Consider the following 22,559-nt stretch of genomic DNA (forward strand, 5'->3'; position numbering starts at 1 on the left):
TTCCGGCGCCAGAACCACAATGCCGTGGGTAGCCTCCGTATGACCATTGTTACTTTTTCATCGTCTGCTACCGATTGTGGCAGACGATCACGGTCAGCCAGGTAGTCGTTGACGACGATTCCTCACACTTCGACCATACCGCCACCTTGCGGTCGTCGGCACTTATGCTGCGCATTGCCTTTTGTTGAAAACCTGCTCTTTTCTCCTTTTTTTCTTTTTTTCGTCTTTTTCTCTCTCTTTTACTACGCGTGTATTTCAAGCGCACTGTCACTTAGTACGACTGCAATGTATACCACATCTACCAAGCACTACATCCAAACCTAACCCGCTCGGCTGTATCGCGTACGCGTTGATTACGCTTCTAAGCGGAAAGTCGCACATGTTTCGGCGTGCTTTCCATCTGTTCCGCATGGACTGTGGCTGATGCGTACAGACGTTGTTCGATCGTGCCGCCTTACCACTTGCGGCGTTTTCAAAAAAATATATATATACATGTATTGTTCTTTCTATTTCTCTCAATTCGCTTCTTTCCCGCGGCGATCCACTCAATCTCCTTCAGCACAGACTTGCTTTTGCTTAATAAGCTGACGACGCAGCATACGTACGAGGGCGTTGTGCTTCGCCACCAACTGGTGTATGCTCTGAAGGGCACTGCTGTGTTTGACGTGCAATGCCCTCGGTCTAGCCCACTCGCATATGTTTCTCGGCTGGAATAAAAAGTTCGACCGCAAGCGCCCTCTGCTGGAAGAGTAAGCGCCCCTTCACGTGGTCCAGCTGCACACATTTGTTTGCACAAATCGCGCATTTTGAAAGAATTTTAGCGAAACAAAGACAAATTAAAGCCGAACCGCGGGGTCAACCCCGGATGCCCGCGTACATGAAAGGGTTCCGCGCAGCTTTCGTGCGCTCGGTCGAGTTCGGGCACAATGTTCGTTCTTTTTTTTATGCTCTCCGCGGGCTGAAAGCTGTGGGCGTGGGTATACACGCGCGTTTACAACGCACCGCATGTTTTCTTTTCATTTTGCAAGCGTCCGACTTCTGCGGCCATTAGCAGACGTCCCTATTAGCATAGTCCTCCGCTCCGCCAGACCTGGCTCGATTAGAGAGCTTCATCATTACCGCCTGGTGTTGCGCACTATCGCACAAAGGGCTTCACCCAGCTCTCTTTTTCTCAGTACTCGCGTGCACAAGTGCGCTCTAAAGAGAGAGGGAGAGAGAGAGCAAATGATAAATGAAAGGTAGGGAGGTTAACCAGGACTGAGCCCGGTTGGCTACCCTACACTGTGGAAAGGGAGAAGGGAAGAGAGAAAGCAAATGATAAATGAAAGGTAGGGAGGCTAACCAGGACTGAGCCCGGTTGGCTACTCTACACTGGGGAAAGGGAAAAGGGGACGGAAAGATTAGAAGAAGAGAAAGTTCACTGGGGATATCGTTCGGTCACTCAGTCCGGATCACAGACGCTGACTCAATCCGGTAGCTTTCAGATATCGCAGCAGCGCTCTTGTGGCCTTTTGTAGCTGCGATATGCGAGGGCATGATCCGAAGATCTTGTTCAAGGTGAACGGCTTTCCACGTAACTGATTGAGAGCTGTGCAGAGGTCATGTCTTTCATTTTGAAAAGATGGGTAGTAGCGCAGTTGATGTTCTATACTTTCCTCGACACCGCAGGCATTGCACTCTGCGCTATCAGCCATTCCAATCAAAAACTTATATGCATTGGTGTGCAAACAATCCAGAGCTGCTTGCTTCAAGGCCAAGGTAGGCAGGTTGATTAACCAAGCTAGGTTGGTTAATCGCACTTGTGAGAACACCAGGTGTCATCCTAGTCGTGAACGAAGCCTTCGTAAACCGGAATCGACTAAAAAAAGAAGCGAATGATGGGCTTGAACGATTCCGAGCTAGCTCCACGTAACCACATGGATCTTGGACAGTGCTTACTCGGGACAAGTTAATTAGTTTACTAATAAACGACCATAGCACTCCGTACTAAATGAACCAAGGAATCGACCTATGTAGACAGCTTTTTCCGAACTGCGCAGGCACCCCATCCAAAGTTTGCCGTCATTTTTTTTTCCATCTTGTGACGTCAGTCCGGCTGCCTGTTCCTCGAAGACCCGAGTCGCGCACCCTGCCCAAACAAACGTCCCAGAGTCGTGGACCCCCGTAATCATCAATGGCGAAGGAACAGACCGAACGACGAAGCCTTTGGTTCCCTTGAGCGTCGTCCAAAAGCTGTCGAGGAGGGCTTTTTCGGGATGCGTTCCCCCCGCGCAGACCATTGTGTCGAGCTCGCTTTGTGGCCGTTTAAAGAAAGCCGGGTGCGACGACGCGCGATCTGTGGATCGGTCTGGATCGGCTTCGGGCTCCGATTCGCACCTTGCGCGGTATTGCCCGCGCGCCTGCAGCGGAGCCGGCCGCCAAGCACCGCGCGGAGGAAGGAACGGGCTTCGCAGAATTTGAGCACAAAAGGGTGGGTTGGATTTATTCTCGCGTTCTACTGTATCACTTGCTCACTGATTACTTTATAAGTATTTCTTTTTCTCTCAGCTGGAAAGCGAAGCAGTCAGGCTGATGGTTCCAACCATGTTTTTCAACCCGCACGGTGTCGCTTGCCTTCAGCATTGAGTAAAATGATTTGTCAGCTTTTCTCTATGCATAGCTATTTATCTGCGTTTCGGACTGGGCACTAGTATTAGCATGTTGATCTTTCTTTTTGAGAAACTGTGTTTTGAGACCGAGGTTTTCGGAGAAATGAAAACAGTCCAAACAGTCCAACAGTTTGAAACAGTCCACGACTGTTTGAAACGTTTCGCCTTCTTGAGAAGGTTAAAAAGAAGCCAGGATCCGCCAATCTGTGTGTTCTATTTGGTGGGAGGGAGGTGTTGCGGGATCAGCATCTGGTATTTGTAGGGTCCAACCAGTTGACAACTTCGTTGATAGGCCTGATGCTCGGAGCCAGGAAGACGACGCGGTGTGGGCTAGAGACGCCAGAGGATCGTTGTATGCATACCTGATATTCTAGTTGCGACGACGAGGAAGCGTTGGAGTTGGCTCGGGTTCTGCTACATGAATTTTGGTTTAAAAAAAAGTACTTCGACGGGCCTCTCTCTGCGCAATTTAATGAGAATGCTTGCACATTAATTTGCGGAAGCATTCGCCGTTTCGCGGTTGTTTATTTATATATTTAGAAAAACCTCGCAGGCTTAGGAAGAGGCACAGCGTGAGGGGGGCATATGACACAGTTTATAGCAAGATACAGTCCGTGAAAAGATATCTATGCATAAAGGGATTCGAATATTGGCATTGGCACAAAACGATGAAATTTGCATATGTAGAGAAAGATGTCAAAAAACAAAAACAAAACAAAAAGAATGAACAGATAAGAATAGCATAAAAACAGCAAAAACAGCAAGAAATATCACATAAAGCAGCAAGATACTTTGCGTTGAGACGCTATACACTGCGTGAGGTTAAAAAAACCCCCAAAAATCTGTTTCCGTAAAGAAGGAAAAAGGACAGGTAGAGAAAGAATTGTGTGTTTCAACGTTCCGAAACTGCATACTGAGCTATACGAAGGACATGTCGTTTAGTGGAGCGATTCTGATTAATCTAGACCACCTGGGGTTCATCAACGTACACCGAAAGCACAGCGTACACCAGCGTGTATTTCTTTTCCTTCTTGCATTGCGTGCCCCGCGGAATGCGACCGTCGCTCTCCGGATTCGAACCCGCTACCTCGTGCTGAGCAGCACGACGCCAGAGCCACTGAACCGCCGCTGCGAGCGAAGATTAAATGGGGCTCGAGAATGCAATCAAATACGGCAGAAGCGCCAGAGCGAGCATTCTCGAGCAAACAGATCAGCCTGCACATTCTTATCCAACGTATGTATGGCTCCTCTATCGCACTATTGCGTACGGCGTCGTGGAAAAAAAAAAAAAAGAGCAGATGCCCGGGGAGCGTTCATGTACACGACTATGACTGCCGCGGTGGAGTGATTGCTGCTGCCGCTGGTCAGAGCCTTCTTCAGAAGCGACAGATGGCTAGGTCTTTTGTGAAGCGCCCGCGTGCGCTCGCCCCCCCCCCCCCCTCCCCTCCCCCATTTCATTTAAACCTTCTCCGCCGTTCCCGTCACCGTCGTCCACGCTGCGGTCTTCCCCGCTCTATCATTCGCGCGGCCAATGTACGGCCAGGGGTCGCCATGCCAGCGCCTCCAGCGCGATATACCTTGGTGCACGAAACTACAACCCCAAATATCAAAATGATAACGTATGGTATGCACGTAATGGGGCGGGGGGCAAGTGTTCGCTGGGGTGGGGGGGGGGAGGCGAGGGAGTAGCCGGAACGGCGAAACTTTGGCTACGCCCCACAATCTACTGCAGCGGTAGTTAGCGAGCGCGGAAGAAATCGCTATGACTCAACTGTTTCTCGCACTTTTTTTCATCGGTAATTGTCACTGGCCGTGTAGCCCTCTTTTTATGGCGCTTGGTCTATGCAGAGCGAAAGGGATTGTTCCGGGCTTGCAGGATGCTGTAGACGATTTACTATTTATTCTTTATTATTTATTTTAAGTGTATAAAGACTACGAGAGCTTAGCATAAGACTGGAGCATTATACAAACAGTGCGTCGTACATGAAAATATGAAATAAAGAATAAACGAGAAAAAAAAAGGGAATGTCGTGAACGGTAAGTACAGTATTATAAGTATTAAGAGAAGCTAACAAGGGATTAAAAATGGTGTACATGGGGGTATCAGGAGCAACGAGAAAAAAAATTGACACATTCGCAAAAATCTTAAGGGAAGTCACTAAAAGACCGTAGCAGTTAATCGTATAGAAGGTGTGCTAACTGTTCCCCCTTGAGAAATAACCATAAAGCCATAAAGACATAACCATAAAGAAAAATAGATAATTTTTGCGGTCTCGTAGACATCACGTCCCTCTCCGGCGTCCTTTAAAAAAAAAAGACCGCGCCGAAAGTGTCGTCCGCCGTATACACACGCCAGAGCCGCAGAATTTCCTACGAGAATTAGTACATATGCGCGAGCCGGCCTCACTGGTGTGGCGTGTAGGCCCAGCGTGGCGACTCTAAGAGCGGACGCCGGGCCGTGTGCAACGATGAAAAACGAGGAGGAGGAGGTGGAGGAGCCCTTGCTTCCGGAACATACGGCCGGAAACTTTAAAAATGGCGTCCTGCGAAGACGACGACGACGCCTGGGGACGAACGTAACGTCGTCAGGCGGCGGCGACGGGCGAGCTCTTTCAGCTGCGCCCTGTCGAGGCGAAACCAGGGCAGGTGGTCCCACGGACGGAGCGTGGGGGGGGGGGGGGGGGAGGGGGGGGGAGACCTTTAAATGGGTGGGGCGCCGTGCGGTCGCCTCCACCCGGCGTACGTATTTCCCGCTGGGCTTGTCTTGGCTTCGCTCCGGCTTTCCTTTTCTCGTTCTTCGTTTTTTGCTACCGGGAGGTTTTCTAAAGCGTACGCGTGTATGTATCGAAGGAGAGCGCGGAGGCGCAAGGTTATGGAGCGCGGAGGGGAATAAAAGGTCGGGACCTCCGTTCCTTCGAGCAGAGGACGCGCTCGTAAAACTGGTTCTTGCACAGTAGCCGCTGTTCTCGGAGAATGGAAGCCGCGGCTGGCGTGGCAGGGTGGGCTGCTGCGATTTGCGGCGCGGTTGTTCCTTTTTCTTTCGTTCTTCGGATTATAATTAATATTAGCCGATGAGCTACCCTTCGGAGAGCTTAGAGGACCCCAGGAAGACGCTGCGGGAATGATTGAATAATATGCGCGCTACTGTTACAGCCACCGCGAGGCGACCACCACAAAAAAAAAGTTAATTTAGACAGTTTCGTAACGTTTAAAAAACAGCGGTCTGCCACTTTGAACTAAACCGTCTCTTTTTTTTAATGCAGAAACTACGCGACCTCCTCCGTCGGTACCCGCCGTGGTTGCTCAGTGGCTATGGTGTTAGGCTGCTGAGCACGAGGTCGCGGGATCGAATCCCGGCCACGGCGGCCGCATTTCGATGGGGGCGAAATGCGAAAACACCCGTGTACTTAGATTTAGGTGCACGTTAAAGAACCCCAGGTGGTCAAAATTTCCGGAGTCCCCCACTACGGCGTGCCTCATAATCAGAAAGTGGTTTTGGCACGTAAAACTCCGTATATTATTATTATTATTATCCTCCGTCGGCATGAAGCGGTGGTTCTTTTTTCTTTCTCATTGCACTAGCGAGTGAGGGCAGCATGCACTTCGACAAGATACACGACACCCTGGTTCCCTATCGACGCCGCTCTTCTAATGTGTGTTGATAAGCAACGAGACAGGAGAAGGGGATCTAGTACATTACTGAGGCAGGAGGTATCGGTCGCGTCATTTCACCGCGTAAATATACATACACACCGCGTCGCTGCGACATCGGCCACAGACGACCGGAAGTTCACTTCCTTCCTCTTCGCGTCTCCGATCGACGCCCTCAGTCTTCCCTTGTGTCCCACCGCACTTCCCCCGGTACCGGTGGAGACGTTTTTTCCCGGTGGTGCTCCCCTAACGGAAGGGGCCTTTAAAGCGCCCGAAGAATGAGCGCAGATTACGGATTTCCCTTCGTTGCAATGTCCCGTGCTGTGCGTTGACCGGCCACTCGAAGCTGTGGGAAGTTGGTTGCCCGCATTCCCGACGAGGACCGCTTGGGGCGTTCGTCAGCGTTCAGAGCTTGGAGCTATAGTTTGCGGAACCAGTACGTCGTCGTTTGATTTGCGTGGCTTTTCGTTACGTTGCAGTCATCGCACTTTCTTCGCTTTACATTTACACGTATACAGGGCAACTAGTCAACCGTGATGGGGCATGTCTACACTCTCGTTGTGCCTGCCAAAAAACGTCTCCATAGTCTTGGTGTCTTTGAGTATAGTGAATTTCGGTACATTTAGGTCCACTGGGGCGCGCTTCGAGCTTGGATGCCTGAAAAACATGACGCGGCCACTTGTCCACAAGTTCTCAGTCACGTGAGAACGCGAAAGAGAGAGAGAGAGAGAGGAATTTTATTTCTTAACAATTCTCGTTCCACGTCTTCGCTGTTAGAGTCCGCGGTCTTGTTGCTGAGTACATTTGTCTAGCCTTCTGATGTGCTTTGTGTATGGCGTATAGTTCCTGGGTGGAGTGGTCCAGTTCTCCCAGGAGTAGGAAAGGAAGGACAGGATGTTTGAGCGAATTGAAAAGTGTAGTGAATAGAATGTACTGGGGCACTCCAAGTAACCATGGAGTGTGTCGGTGGTATTTGCCACATGCCAAACACGCCGGTTTGTCAGCTGGGTTTGTTCTCAACGTGGTGTTGCGTAGTGTCGCTGTGTAGTGTACACACTTGTGCCTGGCTGATTAGTGCAGTGTCCTCTTTAATTTGTTTGTAATAGATACGGTAGTAAAACACTCAAATGCCTTATTAAGGACTATTGGCAGTCCTTCAACGAACAACCCCTTAAGAAACTCTATATTAAAAATACTGTTGCGTTCTCTTGAGTTGCAACTGAATATCATGCATGATTTTCGCAAGAAACGCTAGACCTTCTAGTAGTACACTCTTTCGTGAAATCCTTGTGAAATGCTTGCCTTTCGCCGAAATCCTTGCTACTATAACTTTCCGCTCATCTCCTCCGTGTTTTTTTCCCCTTCTCGCAGAGTACCACTTCGTTGGCTACAGCCCTGCACTGCTGGCCGCTTCGAGCGTAGCCGCAGCCGTTCATGGACTCCGGACACCACTGCCCACCGCAGAAGCGCAGGACGAGCTCATGTCCTCCCTCGAGAGAATCACCAATGTCCGGAAGGTGCGTGTATATACATCATCTTTCTCCGCTTAGGCGAATGGGCGAATGAGCGTTCATCATATACATCCTGTTTCTCCGCTTAGGCTTAGGCGAATGAGCGTTCACAACGCCGGCGTCTTGCTCTCCCTAACGACGACCTTGGAGTTACAGGCAGCAGAGCTGCTCGGAAATGCTGTAATAGGTCGGGAACGCGCTCTCGCGCGCGCGGGACACACTGCATGCATACGCCGTGGAAGAGACACAGCAGTAAAATGAGCCCTTACAGCACTGTCGCGGAGTGCTATTTGCCCCTTGTTCGTTTTTCATTATCCTTCCTGATTACCCTTTTAACGCGACAGCGTTAAGGAGCTCGTGTCGCAGAAAAGCCGGTGTCGGCGTCGGCGGCGTTGGCCGTGAGCGATAAATCCCAGCAGGCATTTCATGAATAAAAAACAACTTACAAGATGGACTGGGTGGGAATCGAACCAGGGTCTCCGGAGTGTGAGACGGAAACACTACCACTCAGCCACGAATTCGATACTTCAAAGCGGTACAAAAGCGCCTCTAGTGAATGCGGTGTTGCCTTAGAAACGAGCTGTTTCAGGCTCAGGCGTGCGTCGCTTGCTCAGGCGTCGCTTGCACATTTCGTTGCCGCGCCGAACGCTGCGTTGCTCGACGCTCACCGCGTCCGATGCGGGGCGCGTAGTCGCTGCGCAGTAGCCCATTGTCTTACACCCCTTGGCGGGTCGACGGGAACGTTGTCGCGTTCCACTCTTGAAGGCGAAGCTTAAGCGTCCTCCAGTTTTTTTATTACCTTCTTCAGTTTAGCATACCGCGCTCTCTTTTACTAATCGAATTATCAGCTTTATTTTGTACTCTTCATAAAATTTAAACTCTTGCTGCGAAATAAAACACGTACGTTCTGTTTCAATGTATCTTTTTTTTTTTACCTCTTAGGTGGAGATCCGGCGGTGCGTCCTCGAAATAGAAACCCTGATGGCGACCAGTGTGGCAGCCTTTCAGCAGCAGCAACAACAGTCCTACTCGAAAAGTGGAGCAGTTACACCGTACCCGAGCTGCAAAAGCAACGCCCTATTAACGCCCTGCGTCGCTGACACTCAGTCCAGTAAACCCAACACGCCGACTGATGTTCAAGACATCAACTTCTAGATGCTCGTCATTCCCATGTGTCCGATTTCCGTTTCGTGTACATTTAGATTTTCTGTGTCATTCGCTTCGGAAACCTGTTACGTTTCGCGTTCAACATTCCGTTTTTTACTTGTCCTCATTCCATGAACCAAAGAAGTTTAGATAACTCCCTTTTGCTGGGAGTCACTGTTTATCTTCTATTCGACTTCGCTTTTAGACTTCACCTACCGCGCCGTCGGGGACTACGTAACTCATCAAAATGGAGTCAGACTCCACTTTTAAATGTTATCGTAAACATCTGGGGAGTGTGTTCACCGTCTTTAGGTTTAGCTAACCTACTCTGTAGTAAAGTAAAAAGAACTCTTAAAAAGGTGTAAAGATTGACTTACTTATTTGTAGTTTCCCTATTCCCCGGTGTAGTCTATTCATTCTCATTAAGCACAAAGCACTTCATCATGGCCTACAGGCCTACAAAACTCTCTGTAATGAACGTTAGTGTAGAATTTCTGAAATTTGAGTTAAAATGCAGTTAAATACTCCTTCCTGCAAAAGAGAGTAGCAGTCAGTCCCTTTGTTTATAAAGTGCTTGCTATGTGCCTCACTCGACGTATGTTAACCAGGCTCGTCGCGCCACCTGCCGACAATGTGTTTGGAAATGTTCTGGCACAAGAACTGTGTGAGCTGTTATTTACGCATTGCGGGTCATTGTTATCTCGCTGATGCTGCTACTTCGTATTGAAGCTGTTCTTTGTGTTGGTTGAAAATGATTGTTCGTTCCGAAGGAGCCGAAACTCTGTTTAGGCCCGTATTGTTGAAGCTCAAGCGCTACAGTTCTTCTAGTGACTTCCAAAGCATCTTAGCGATATACATTCGCAGCATTTGCGCGCGACCTGACAATTTCAGCATTCCTTCAACCTGGGCATCAGTTTTTAGCCGTCATGGATAGCTATAATTAAGGAATGTTGTAGCCGTGGTATACCACTACACATCTCTTAACCCTTTGTCTTTTGCCAGTTTGCCAGTACAAACGCGCATTTGGACAACTCGGCTCCCTGAACTAAGAGAACACAGTAAAATCTGGATCAAGTAATAACGTAGCGGAAGCGTTGTGCACCTATGCTTGCACCACAATTTAAACTTCCTGCCTCCCATAGGAGACTTGCCGTGAATATGTAGGCACTTCTGACAGCAGTTGCTGCCGTTTGTATGCGTCAGAGTTACCTAAACGTCTGGTGTCTTTAAGCTCGCACCGTGCTTCAACGTCTGATGGCAGGCATAGAGTTCTTTGCTGGGCTTTTTGGCGAACGCCTGTTGACCTTACAATAGAATGTTAGGCTACACATACTCAAAGATCTCATCAGTTTCCCTGCGGCATTGTTTATGTAAGAGAAGGTCAGCGCTAGCTATTTCCTTTGCACTAACGCTTACTGCCACTGAAGCCAAAGAAATTTCGCCTCAGCAGATACCTCCTTCGAGTTATAAAATACTGCTGGATATTTCGGCATATTTCGTGTTGCCTGTCGATTTCGGGATACGGAACCCAAGGCTTTGACGCAGTGTTGTCGAAAATGTCTTCAGAACTCAGCTCTACCCGTTGATTGTTAATCGTAATGGTTACGTATGACTTTCTTGTTGACTCCAAGTTTCACAGAGTGAATAAGAATGAAAAAAAAAAACGAGGTCGCTTTATCGCCTCTAGTAGGATCTACTAACCCTGGTTCAAAGATCTCGGAAATCTGCAGAGTCCCAAAGCTTTCTTTTCTCTGCAAAGCACATTTTCTCTTTTTTTGTGTGTGTTCACTTAGTCGTTGGACAAGTGGCGAGTAGGAGATCGTGGTTATCTCATACAACCTCCGCTCGCTCGCTCGCTACTACACATATTTTACGCAAAGCTTGCGGGTTGAAAAAAAAAATGTTTTATATATATGTGTATAATATAAATTAAAGTTAACGGGCATTTGTATCTCAAGACCGCGTTGCGCACTTTATGTTGCTGTTTTATGTTTTACAAGTGCCAGATCATTGCTGTTCTCGTTAGAAAAAAAATGTCATTACGGTGATTGTATTTAACTTGCGTTAAATACGAGACGCTGAAGATAGGCGTCTCATTTCATGTGAGAAGTTCTCAGTTTGCACTACTTCCCAATTTGTGCGTTGTGTCTGAAATACGCGTTTGTTACGTGGTACAAGCACATATCAGAGCAAAGCCCACGTAGATGTTTTGCTTAACTACAGAGTATTTTGATGCATATGCGTAGTAAAGTTAGGTTGCGAAGTCTGTACGTCGCGCGTACGCAAAACACCGACTAGTCCATGATTTCTGCCAGCGGTGATTTTTCTACAGTAACAAGAGCAAAGTATCTGCTTTTCTAAAATAGCAGGGAGCCCACATGATCTCAATATACTGCATGAAGTATACTTTTTTATTCCATGCTATGCCTCAGCAGCCTTGGAGTTGCAAGACTGCATGGTCTCAAAAATGCTGCCCGCTCGAGGGTTTTTGATGCATTTACATACCGGTGCTATTAAATATCAGAGATACTTATTATATGCAAAGGAATTGTCCCATATAGAATATCCCATCCAAGAAACAAAGTAAGCCTTCTATGGCTGTCTATTGAAAGGATCACACATATGAAAAACAGCCAGAGTCGGGTAGATTTTTACCGAGGCCCTTTATTAATATATTCTACGAGAGCACTTCTTCATTTTTATTTGTCACGCGGTTATTGAATGTCTCCTTTCTTACGTTGTATTATAATTTATTGAGTTCGCACTGCACCAAAACTGAATGGTTCAAGTGTGTCTAGTCCCATTTTCCATTTTTTTTTGTGATTATCACAGAACGTCCTCGATATCACCCGTGGAGACACTCAGATAATTACCATATTGCATTATCGCCACCAGAGTAGCGCAGTTGTAAAGCACCATGACGTGTACATAAATCACCGCCGTTCTCATTTTATGAACACATTTTACGTTTTATCGTTCGTTTGCCCTCGCACAGTAGAGGTCTCTATTGAGCTTCTGCCGCGCGCCATAGCGCGTAATCACAAGTGTACTCAGGCCGGTCGCGCACAAATATGTAGCTTGACCTTTTTCTACGAAGCCGCTCTTAAGCGTGCATCATTTGCAACTTTGTTTCAGCCTTTGACGAATCTTTCTTTCACCCAACGGTGTCACCGTGGGAAAATGCTCGACGGCATTAGGGAGTTTTAGCTACTTGGCACTTTGGTTTCTTTAACGCTTCAGATACCTGCCTGGCGCCCTTTTCATCATGCACTATGGCCTTTCTCAGAAAAATCACTGCAACGAACAATGTGACGTAATAGATCATTGCAGAACAACTTGGCAGAATGACGGTAATGGGTTTTAGCTACTCGGTAGTTCCGTTTCTTTGGCACGTCGAGCAGTTAACTGCTTAGCGCCATTTTCTTTTGGAATGCGCTTTTTTCGAAAATCGCCACCACCAACGATAGTGAAGGATGCACCACGAGACAACATGCTGACGGTACGACGTTAATTTTAGCTACCCAGTAGTGTCGTCTGACTGTTACACAAGCGATACGATTTCTCTAGTTATAACACTCAGAATGGTCTCGGGGCCTCTGTGTGTGTGTTTACACCTAACAAAGAAAAAGACACGTTACTTTACACTTAGCGATTTTACTTACTGTTCACCATTTCACTGATTATTTTTTTACTGGCACCGTTTATCACAGATACTTTGATACCACTGAATTATCGAAAGAAATACGAATGAGGGAATTGCAAGGGTGTTTTCGGTGAACGATACGACTGCGGACTATCGGCCACTGCGATTCATGACCACGTTCTCTCTCTCTTGTTACTACACACAAATCTGTGATGCTTAACTGTTTGTACGAATGTATAACCTACGCATTTTGATGCAGCGTTTTGCGATTCCTGTAATATTGAAAATGTGTGTTCTCTCGTTGTGCTGACGAAATACACATCTGCAACTGATTGTTCGTTCAATGTTTGAACTTTTCCTGTACATGGTATCGATGCCTTGTTCGACAAAAATTGTGTTACCTGTTCAACTGTTGCTGTTTATGCCGTTTACCATCGTTATCAATAGCATTCCATAGCAGCCTCACTGCCAAATATTCGAAACATTCCATTGATGTGTGGCTTTGCTGTTACTCCTTGAAGAAACTGTTTTTTCATAGTGCTTACAAAAAAACGCTACACACTGCACTCTTAAACAAATGAACACTGCGGTGTATATGTGCCACACAACCATTGTAACCTGTCTTGCTTACGTTTCCTTTCTTGAAAACGCTGCGCTCGCTACTTTCCTGTCGAGAACGCTGTCATGCTGATAACGCGCATGCCGTTCGTGACTTGGAAGTACCGGGCTCGCAGCGTTAACGAAAGGAAATGTGAGCAAGACAGAAGGCGTTTATTGTTGTGTGGCAGATATACACCCCAAACGGTGAAACTGGTTTCAGAGTGCGGAAACAAAGGGAGTACTTTCTGTCGCTTACTGTTTTTTCCATGTTTAACTTCACTCTTATAGGGCAGGTTATCTCTGATGAAGACATTCGCTCTCTTTGGGCACAAAAGGAGCAAATGTACTTCACAGGGGAGTATGATAGTTATCTAAGAGGAAGTTAAATATGGAACGAGCCGTTATTCCCACAAAAGGGAGTTATCAGTACTCCTTTTGTTCTTAAGGTAGAGTATACCGCCATGTTCACAAGCTTTCACAGATTCCTGACTCCCAGTGTTCTTAGGAGCTGTGGAAATTTTTTTATCTGGTTGCCTTTGGAATAATTATGCACATCTTTACACTAAATTTCAAAGTGACTGAATACTGGCTCCCGACTTAACCTATTCAGCATGTTAAAGAAACTGTATGCCTTACTTACTCAAGCTGTGTCCTTACTCTTATACAACCTCCGTTCGCCAGACAGTTATTCTAGTACATTGCTGTCTGTGTGCCTTGCCGTGGTTACTTGTTCTTTTCTGGTGTCATGAACCGCTTGAAAAATTAGTTTTGCCTCATCTGGCGATTTTCATAATAGGGAGTTTTAGCGCACCGCTATCGGGCTGCCTTTGCCGATACCTGCCAGTTTCGCAAATAATAGCTAGGCCGTGCCAGTGTGATGCTGCGTATCTAGCCCCCGCACAGATGGCGAGTCGCAGGCACGCTTGTCGTAATGGTTTGCTAAAACTCTCAAATGTCTGCTTTACTGCACATACACCAGTGCTTTCTCGCAATGAAACCGGTATTACGGTGATAGACACAAAAATAATACTGATGACGTGTGTTTAGAAGACACTTGTAAAGAAGATTTTTAGAGTATCATTGTGTCACCTGTTCGTTCTGCTTTGGATTCTTTTTCGCGATATTTTATATGTTCTCTCATCTCATGCAGAAGCTGCGAGTTGAGCAGCTTATGATGTTTTTGTGAAACGAAAATTATTATAATAAAATATGTTTTATTGCATACCGTGTTTTGTTTCCATTTCGAGATGTGCACTCTGGCACTTGAGCACTTCTCGCAAACTGCATATGTTGTGCGCACAGAAAACCGAATTTCTTGCACTGATTTAGCGGCGTAGTGTTTAGTGCACTTAATCCTTTCAGTGCCACGCTTTTTCCAGAGGTGAAGCACTTCCAGCGCCGATCATTTTTGTTTGTTTAAATATCATAGAAAAGAACAAAGCTTTTTATTCCTGGTTACGCAATAGGGAGTAAATGACTCGGACAATGGCAACGACGGCCTTCTGGTATGGTCCCCATACTCCTATCTGACGTCAGTGACATGGCGGCACAGAAACAAGAAAATGTACCGGTACGTCAGTGGCACCGAAAGGGGCCGTTCCGCTCACATCAGTGTATGCAGCCCGGTGTGGTATGCTCACCGCTGCCCAGCAGGAGCGATAAGGTGTGTGCGAACGACGCTCATGCCAACAGCAAAAAGCCGATCGAGCGTACCGTGACGGTGCCTCTAATTTACACCCTAAAGAGTGAAAAATGGTGTGAATGTGTATATAACTACCACCCTTAAGGTGTTATCTATGTAACGAACACCCTAAGGGTGTGAGTTATAGCCCCATTTACACCCTTTTCACTTTTTAGGGTGTAAATTATTTTGCAGTGTACTCGGCAAGGCGGGTTGAAAATTAAGCTCGTTTATACTTGTGGCAACTTTCGAAGAGCGCTAAACCACGGGACAAGAAAGAGAATAGCATGCAGGCATAGAACGACAGAAAGCTGAGCTAATTGGTAAGGATTCATTATGCAAAAAAGGCGAGGCGTTCGTGTGGTCCACTTGCGTCCTGTCTGCACGCCTCACCTTGTTGCATAGCATGCGGGCGCAGCATCGAGCCGTGACGTCACGTGTTCAAGTAAAGGAAGTATGCCGTCGACTTTGAGACGTCAACAACCAATCAGCCAGAAGATCGATTACTTATCCTTCCCTACGTGGAGGGAGCCTAACCGACTCTGCAGGCATTTTCACTAAAGTTGTTCTCTCTCTCTCTCTCTCTCAATCAGTACATTTTCAACGAAAAGGGCTATCCTTCGGACGTGACGTTGCATTCAGAGCTCGCGAGGACGCATGCTTGCAATCTATGAGATGTTGGCCACGGACAGTCTGATGCGAATAAGAAGCTTATCGATCGTTTGGGAAGGCACTGCGTGGTGGCCGGACGTATGTTTCATAGGGCTGTCGGTCATCACCTGCAGGATTTAAGTCACACAATGATACAAACAGCCGGTCTGATTTTCTATCTCTTAAAAAGACATTCTTATTGGTTTTTCCCCCAACTTTGCGTGGAGGGCTTTGTGGCCGAGTAAACTGGACCGAACCCGTAGACGCTATAGGCCTCCTCGACTTGGCGTCCCGGACTGCCCACGAACGCCCGAGGCACTACATACACAACGCTCCTTGGCTGAAGGCACCGCCTCGGCCAGTTCAGGACTGTCAGGGACGAGTACGGAGGTGCTGACTGTGTGCCGATACTGATACGAGACCACAATGTGTCCCCGCGAAGCGTTGTTAGTGTGGTTTGCAGCGCGGGCCGATCCCGGATGCAGCGAACTGTCACAGCAACCATACGCCTCGTATAGCATGATCTAATATAGATGATAACAATAAGATTACAATATAGGGACAACATGGCCACAATTAGCACATGACCGGGGTAGTTGGAGAAGTATGGGAGAGGCCTTTGCCCTGTAGTGGGCGTAGCCAGGCTGATGATGGTGATGAATATAGATAGCCTATAAGTGACCCCAACAGCATATGTCAGCAGGTGCACACCGGAAAGCTGTCGCTTGAATTTGACAATCATCCCCTCCAATGGTTCCCCTCCAATTTTCTCTTTTCTTTGGCATTCAGATAGAAGAGGCGTCGCTTAATATACGCCGGAAGAAGTGAGAGAATGCGGCGATAGGTGAGTGACACCGAAAGGGAAGGTGGACACACACGGAAAATCATAGCACAACAGACGCAGGCTAGCCGCGTGAGATCATGTATACAGGGCGCCCTCTACAAGATGCTCGCTAAACCGCACGTGCGCACAAACACAGGCCATTTGCTTCGTGCCCACTACTAGACTACAGCTCCAGCGCCGGGAACCGTGGGAACGTTTCACGCTTCGCGTGGCAAACATCGGCGGCGCGGAGTTAATCAGGGCCACTCGGCTGCGTCACACTCATTAGCGCCGCCTAGCGCTCGGTGTGTGCACTTGACGGCTGTGACGTCACGTGGGAACTAGTTGAAATGAGGGAGGAGAGGGGGGGGGGGGGGGGCGGTGAGTTCTTTTCTCGCAGCTAGCGCGACACGCTTCGTCGCTGTTCTACGCTCGCCTTGCAATGAATCGCTCTTAGCGCCGAGATTCTTGATACGTAAAGCGAGTGAAGGTGACCTGTTGCTGCTGCTTCTGCTGCTGGCATTCCGTATAAGCGAAAGATAAAGCAACTCCAGCTCATAAGGCCACACGCTGCGCCTTCATCCGTGAGTACGGATTGACTTGTGCCTGGGGCGCATTGATTGAATGGAACGGATGTTGATGATCCATCACTGACAGTGACTGCCGGCATTATGTCGCTCAACAGTTATTCGAGGGCCGGTCGCATGAAATTGATCCGGACTGATTGTTTCTTATCGAAAACGAAGAGCCCTGTCGCGTCCGGTGGCGCGGGTTGTTGCGGCCTCCAGGTCAGCGGCTACTCGAAGATGAATTTCTACAGTCGGCGTCTGAAGATTACGGGACGCGGGTCCAGCGAAAAAAAAAAAAGAACAGAAGGACAGAAAGCTCAGTTTCCACTTCTTTCTGGCGTGTAAGATGAAAGTAAATGCCGTACTGTATCGGTAGCACGTGTTATGCAGCAGGCTTCTACCTATGTAGTCGAATATATGTGCCTGGGTATCGGAAAAATATACTCACTTTATGAATCGTGAGGCCACTATACGTTTGACGCCGGCAGTACATTATAGTCTCTCGTGTGCTTATATTCGCGCGGCGGAATGACACCTGGCTCACCAGTGAATATGACAAACTCACGAATACCAGTCGCAAAAAAATATTAGTTAGTCCACTCACCAACCTCGTTCTTGCTAAAGTGCTCGCCATGCCGCGTTGCATCGGATTACTATGTTCTGGATTCCAGTGGACATTGCTTCATATTTCGGCCGGTGAATTGTCCAGAGGGCGCACTGATTATTGAACGGTTGTCAGTCAGCGTGTTAGCTTGATCTATTTTCATATGACAATTTCGATCTTGCTGTGCAGTATGGCACAGGTAATTTGGGACAGCAATGCGAGAACGCCGTCATAGTCATTTAACTGCAGAGCTGCTTTACAGCAGATACCACGGTGATTAGCGTGATTTGGTTAGGGAAGATGGGAATCTGGTTAGGGAATCTGGTTAAGGGAAGATGAAAGTCGGCGATGGCAAAGATGGCGCGAGGAGGCAAGCGGAGGAGGAGAGTGTGGCGAAAGCGTGAGAAGAAAAACAGTGCCGCGCAAGACGGGCATTGCGGCGACGATGCTTATTAGATGGTGTCACAGTAGCGCGCGTCGTCTCTATGGAAACAAAGCGCTGCATGAGCGGAGGTCTGTCTGCGGCGGATGCTGTTAATCGCGCCCACGCGTTACCCATGCGCCGCCTCTCGCGATCTTCCAATTAGTGAGGCAGTCGCGCCTCATTTGGCTCCGTTTGCAACCTGCCGCACGAGGCAGACTGTCCACGTCAGTCAATACATTGCGAATAAAAACACGTACACAGCTGCGCTCAAATTTCACATTAAGGAGTATCTTTATCCTTGTGGAATTTTTTTGACGGTGACCGTTTTTCACTGGGTTATATTCCTTCTGTCAATTTTTCTCTCGGGACAAGACGCGTCCGCCGTATACGCTGTTGTGCGGTAAAATTCTTTTTTTGTTCACACGATATCTGGACATGCTAGCACCCCAAGATGGCGGCCTTGAGGACGTCAATGCAAACAATCCATATCCGGAATGTTGTTGTGGAATGTTGGAACCCTCAAACATCGATTACGTCAAACAATACCTCAGGCGCGAAGGCACGGGTACCAAACTATTCTGGAGCCACAGAGGTTCATTCTACGATTTGCTGTATAGGAAAATCTGCCGCTGCAACTTTCCTTGTGGCTGGCCTAGTTTGACTATGTTAGGGTACTTGTGGCGAAAAGGTCTTAGGTTGCAAACTTGTCAACCCTACCAGCATTGCGAGTCCTGCATAGATGCCATATTCAGCGAGGAAGACAAACGCATCGCGTAGCTACTGTGCCATCATGCACACGATACCCATCGCATTCAGTCGTTGTTTCAGGCAGAACAGTGCGGATGTCCGCTTCTGCCGAAACATTCTCAACCGGATCTTTCTACGGGACTTCGAAGGAAGCCAGCAATCACGTGACGAAAGAGGTCGCAGCTGCGTCCGAGTTGCGAGACGAAAACGGATCTTCAATTTTTGCGCACAGCGCGTATTATCGCGATGAAAGCCGCGTAGGTCTCCGCAGTGTCATCACGCAAGCTTACGCCCCCACCTATTAACCCACAACGCGCACAACGTCGTATACGCATTCAGCGTGCCCGTAACCACTTGTCTCGCAGATCGCGTCCTACTCGCTGCGTATACGGTGTACGGTACTGCGGCTGAAGATCCGCGTCCGACCTGCACGCGATAGCTCCCGAAGAAGCAGAAGGCACAGCGATGCTTCCCGAGGAGAAGCAGACGAACAAACGTAAAGGGTCTGCAGAAGGGGTTAATCGTCCTAGTAGCGGAAGGCGCTTCGCTTAGCAGAAGAAAATGTTCGCGCACGCAACCCCGAACCCACGCAAGCGTGCTAGCCCTTTTTTTTTTTTGCTTTCCTTGAGCGGATGATGCCATGATGTCAAGCATGCCCAGTGCGGTCATCCGGTCGGTAGCTTGCGTGGACAAGCTCGTCCCCACCCTTTCTACGTGACCTGCGTGGCCCTTCTTGATCCGCATGGCAGCTGGAGCACGGAGAGGCTGGCCCCGAATGCGGCGTCAGGTGCGAACATGTGGCCTTTCTTTCTGTGGTTGATTCTCGCGGTTATTTTCGATGCGACGACTCCATTTCTGTTGCTAAGGGGTTTCGGCAGGAGGCGCAGACATGCGATTTCTGCACAAGTGGCTTGTGCTGGGCTGCGAGGGGTAGAAACAATAGAATGTGCGAGCTGCTCGACTCATTTGCGTGGGGCTGTGTTAGCGCTGTATATTTAGGTTTTAAGCATTCTCGAAAGTATTCAGGCTCAGTGAATTATTATTGAGCGTAGAGGTGACATTTATGAGACCTGGTGCACACTTCTAATGGATTTGTCCGTGGGGCGCTGGTATGCAAAACACACGCGTAGATCGGTTGACCGATAACTCCTGGGTGCGTAAGACATGATGTGTTCTTACGCACTCAGCGGTTATAGACAGATGGATGCCACGCGCTTCAGATAATCAAGTAATTGCGAAGGCTCCATTATCTGCCCAAGAGCTCTTGCGCACAAAAGCTGTGTGAACCCGACCCAATGTGTTCACATACCTTTAAAAGGGCTTGTGGAAGTTCGGTCCACCCTTAAGATGTAATGATAGTTATTTAATTAATATTGATCGGCGCCGAGAAGCGTGATCGACATTTCAATATGCGCTTCTGTTAAAGAACAACACGTGTTGATCGTTATATCGAAGAATATTAAAACGACCCTTCGACATTCCGCTGACACTGCGTTGAACAACGCTGTGTTGTGATATCTTCGTTACTCCATCGCCACTACTTCATCACAAGGCCATCGTTTTCTAACATTTCAGTGTGTTGTTAGCGACGCGACGAGTCTGTCAATAGCGATGGTCGTATGAGGGAAACTTCATAGAGTTAATGGCATCGTGTAGCTAGGAAAGTGTAACACGGGCCGTGACGTCACCTAATTTGAAACAAAGAAAAAAAGATAGATAGATAGATAGATAGATAGATAGATAGATAGATAGATAGATAGATAGATAGATAGATAGATAGATAGATAGATAGATAGATAGATAGATAGATAGATAGATAGATAGATAGATAGATAGATAGATAGATAGATAGATAGATAGATAGATAGATAGATAGATAGATAGATAGATAGATAGATAGATAGATAGATAGATAGTGTCTAAATGGGCTGTGTAAGGCCCCGTGAATAAATGTAGCGGTTGCCCAATACAAGCCGTCTGCTGCATCAAGCGGAACGATAATTCACCTCCTCGTAAAAAGAAAAAAAAAGAATATGAGAGGAAGAAGAGCTGCAACGAAGAGAATTCCGCTCTGAAAACAAGAAAGGAATCAACGACAACACGCCGCAAAGCTCGTCACTTCATTCGCTTTCTCAGCTCTTTCCCATCACGACGCCCTCTCGACTTCTTTATGCACGCACTGCTGCAAACAACTCTACCCATTAATGGGACGATAATCGTAGCGAGAGCGGTGCAGGCAAGAAAGTCACAAAATAAAGGTTACAAAAAGAAAACGAGCCCAAGCAATTGCAAAAGGTGACCAGCCAACCGCGGCAAAACGGGAGCTCCGCTCCAACCTCCTCCTAGAAACCGCGGCGTTCCCTTTCTCTCACCTTTCCTGCACCCTCTCTCTCTTTCCACCCTCTCCCTCACCACACCCTGCGACGACCTTTGACACCACGCTACGCACGCATCGGCATTCCGGCCGCTCACCGTGGCGTAGTAAACAAACCCGTAGTACGCCGGTGGCGGGGGGGTTGTCCTTACTACTTACTACGTCAGGACCTGACCTCTTCCCACCGCTCGCCACTCCGAAACACCACTCCCCCTTTCCACGTTTCTGCTCTGCCACTCTCGGCGGGCAAGCGGGTTCTTCCTGAGAAAAAGTAAGCCGGCCGTGACACTAAGGAAGACCCCTCACACTTGCCGCACTTTGACGTCGGTGCCCTACTTGCCACGAGGGGGCGTTACGCGCCACCGCCGAAGGCGGAGGAGGACTTGCCTGTAGTCTCTTTCTGTTATTTTATCAAGTCTCAGCGTATATTCTTCGGATATTCCTTGCCGAAAGCGGTCCCGACACTGTCATTAGACTATGAGACTTTTACACTATGGGGCTATTACACTTTTTTACCAGCAGTGGGAATAGACAGGAACAGTTTGTATTGAATTGAACGAAGCTGGTCGGGAGACACATGAGAAATCTCACCACACGCCTCAACTTCGGTGGCTTAATAGAGAGCTTTAGTCTAAGGGACGCAAACAGTTTCCGTACGCAAGAACTAGGGGCGACGGTACTGCGCATGCGCAGACCCAGACGTAGGGGTCTACGCATGCACAGTGCCGTGGGCCGTAGTTCTTATGTATGCAAGGCGCTCGCGTCCCCTAAACTAATGTTCTCTAATTGCGGTGAGGGGGCGTTGCACACCGCCGTCAAAGGCGGAGGAGCTAGAAATTGCTGACGGGATCTTTCTGTTATTCCATCATCCTCAGCCTGTTTTCAAAAATAATTTATTGCAGAATGCAGACGAACGTCCGTCCATATACAGTCTTTAGACTACGGGATCTCGCATGTACAGTTTTCTAACAACACTGTAATTCAATAAAAAAATACAGTAGACTCGATCCCATGAGGCCGAACCCGGTCACACCGAATTTTACAGTACAACAATGTGTGACCATTTGGTTTGTTTCCCATAAACCCAACAAAAGAAAAAGAGAGAAAAGAAAGGGGGGGGGGGGAATCCGCTTAAAGCGAACCACTCATTCCCTTAAGCCGAACGTCGGCATCTACCACAGACGCCTGCACATCGGTCCAGCTGGAAGTCCAGATCTGCATACTTGAAGGAAGAGACTCTGCGAGCTACAGAAGAAGCAAAGTATGTTTCTATGGGCATAAACTGCTATGACAGCATTTACGATGACATGGAACTTCGCAGGGCTGAGCCCATAGAGGCAATCATAGAAGAAGTCCTCAATGTAACTCTGCAAGCTCGCAATTAGGCGAGGACACTGCGCAGCAGCATAGAAACCAGCTTCACATGTGATGCAGCAGAGAAGAGCCTAAATAGTTTTCAGCATTTTTGTTTGGAAGAGCACAGTAGC

The 22,559-nt window shown here is 48.0% G+C and overlaps 1 protein-coding gene across 1 annotated transcript in view; it reads left to right on the plus strand.

Annotated features, from left to right (window-relative positions):
- Positions 1 to 14,424, plus strand: part of LOC135907344 (G1/S-specific cyclin-D2-like) — a 35,850-nt gene extending 21,426 nt beyond the window's left edge. The window contains exons 4-5 of the mRNA XM_065439030.1: positions 7,671 to 7,816; positions 8,753 to 14,424. Of these exons, the coding sequence (XP_065295102.1) occupies positions 7,671 to 7,816; positions 8,753 to 8,965 (359 nt within the window). The 3' untranslated portion in view covers positions 8,966 to 14,424. The remainder of the gene's footprint in view (positions 1 to 7,670; positions 7,817 to 8,752) is intronic.
- Positions 14,425 to 22,559: the final 8,135 nt, after the last annotated feature.

The sequence above is a fragment of the Dermacentor albipictus genome, chromosome 10 (assembly GCF_038994185.2).
Source record: "Dermacentor albipictus isolate Rhodes 1998 colony chromosome 10, USDA_Dalb.pri_finalv2, whole genome shotgun sequence".
Taxonomy (NCBI): domain Eukaryota; kingdom Metazoa; phylum Arthropoda; class Arachnida; order Ixodida; family Ixodidae; genus Dermacentor; species Dermacentor albipictus.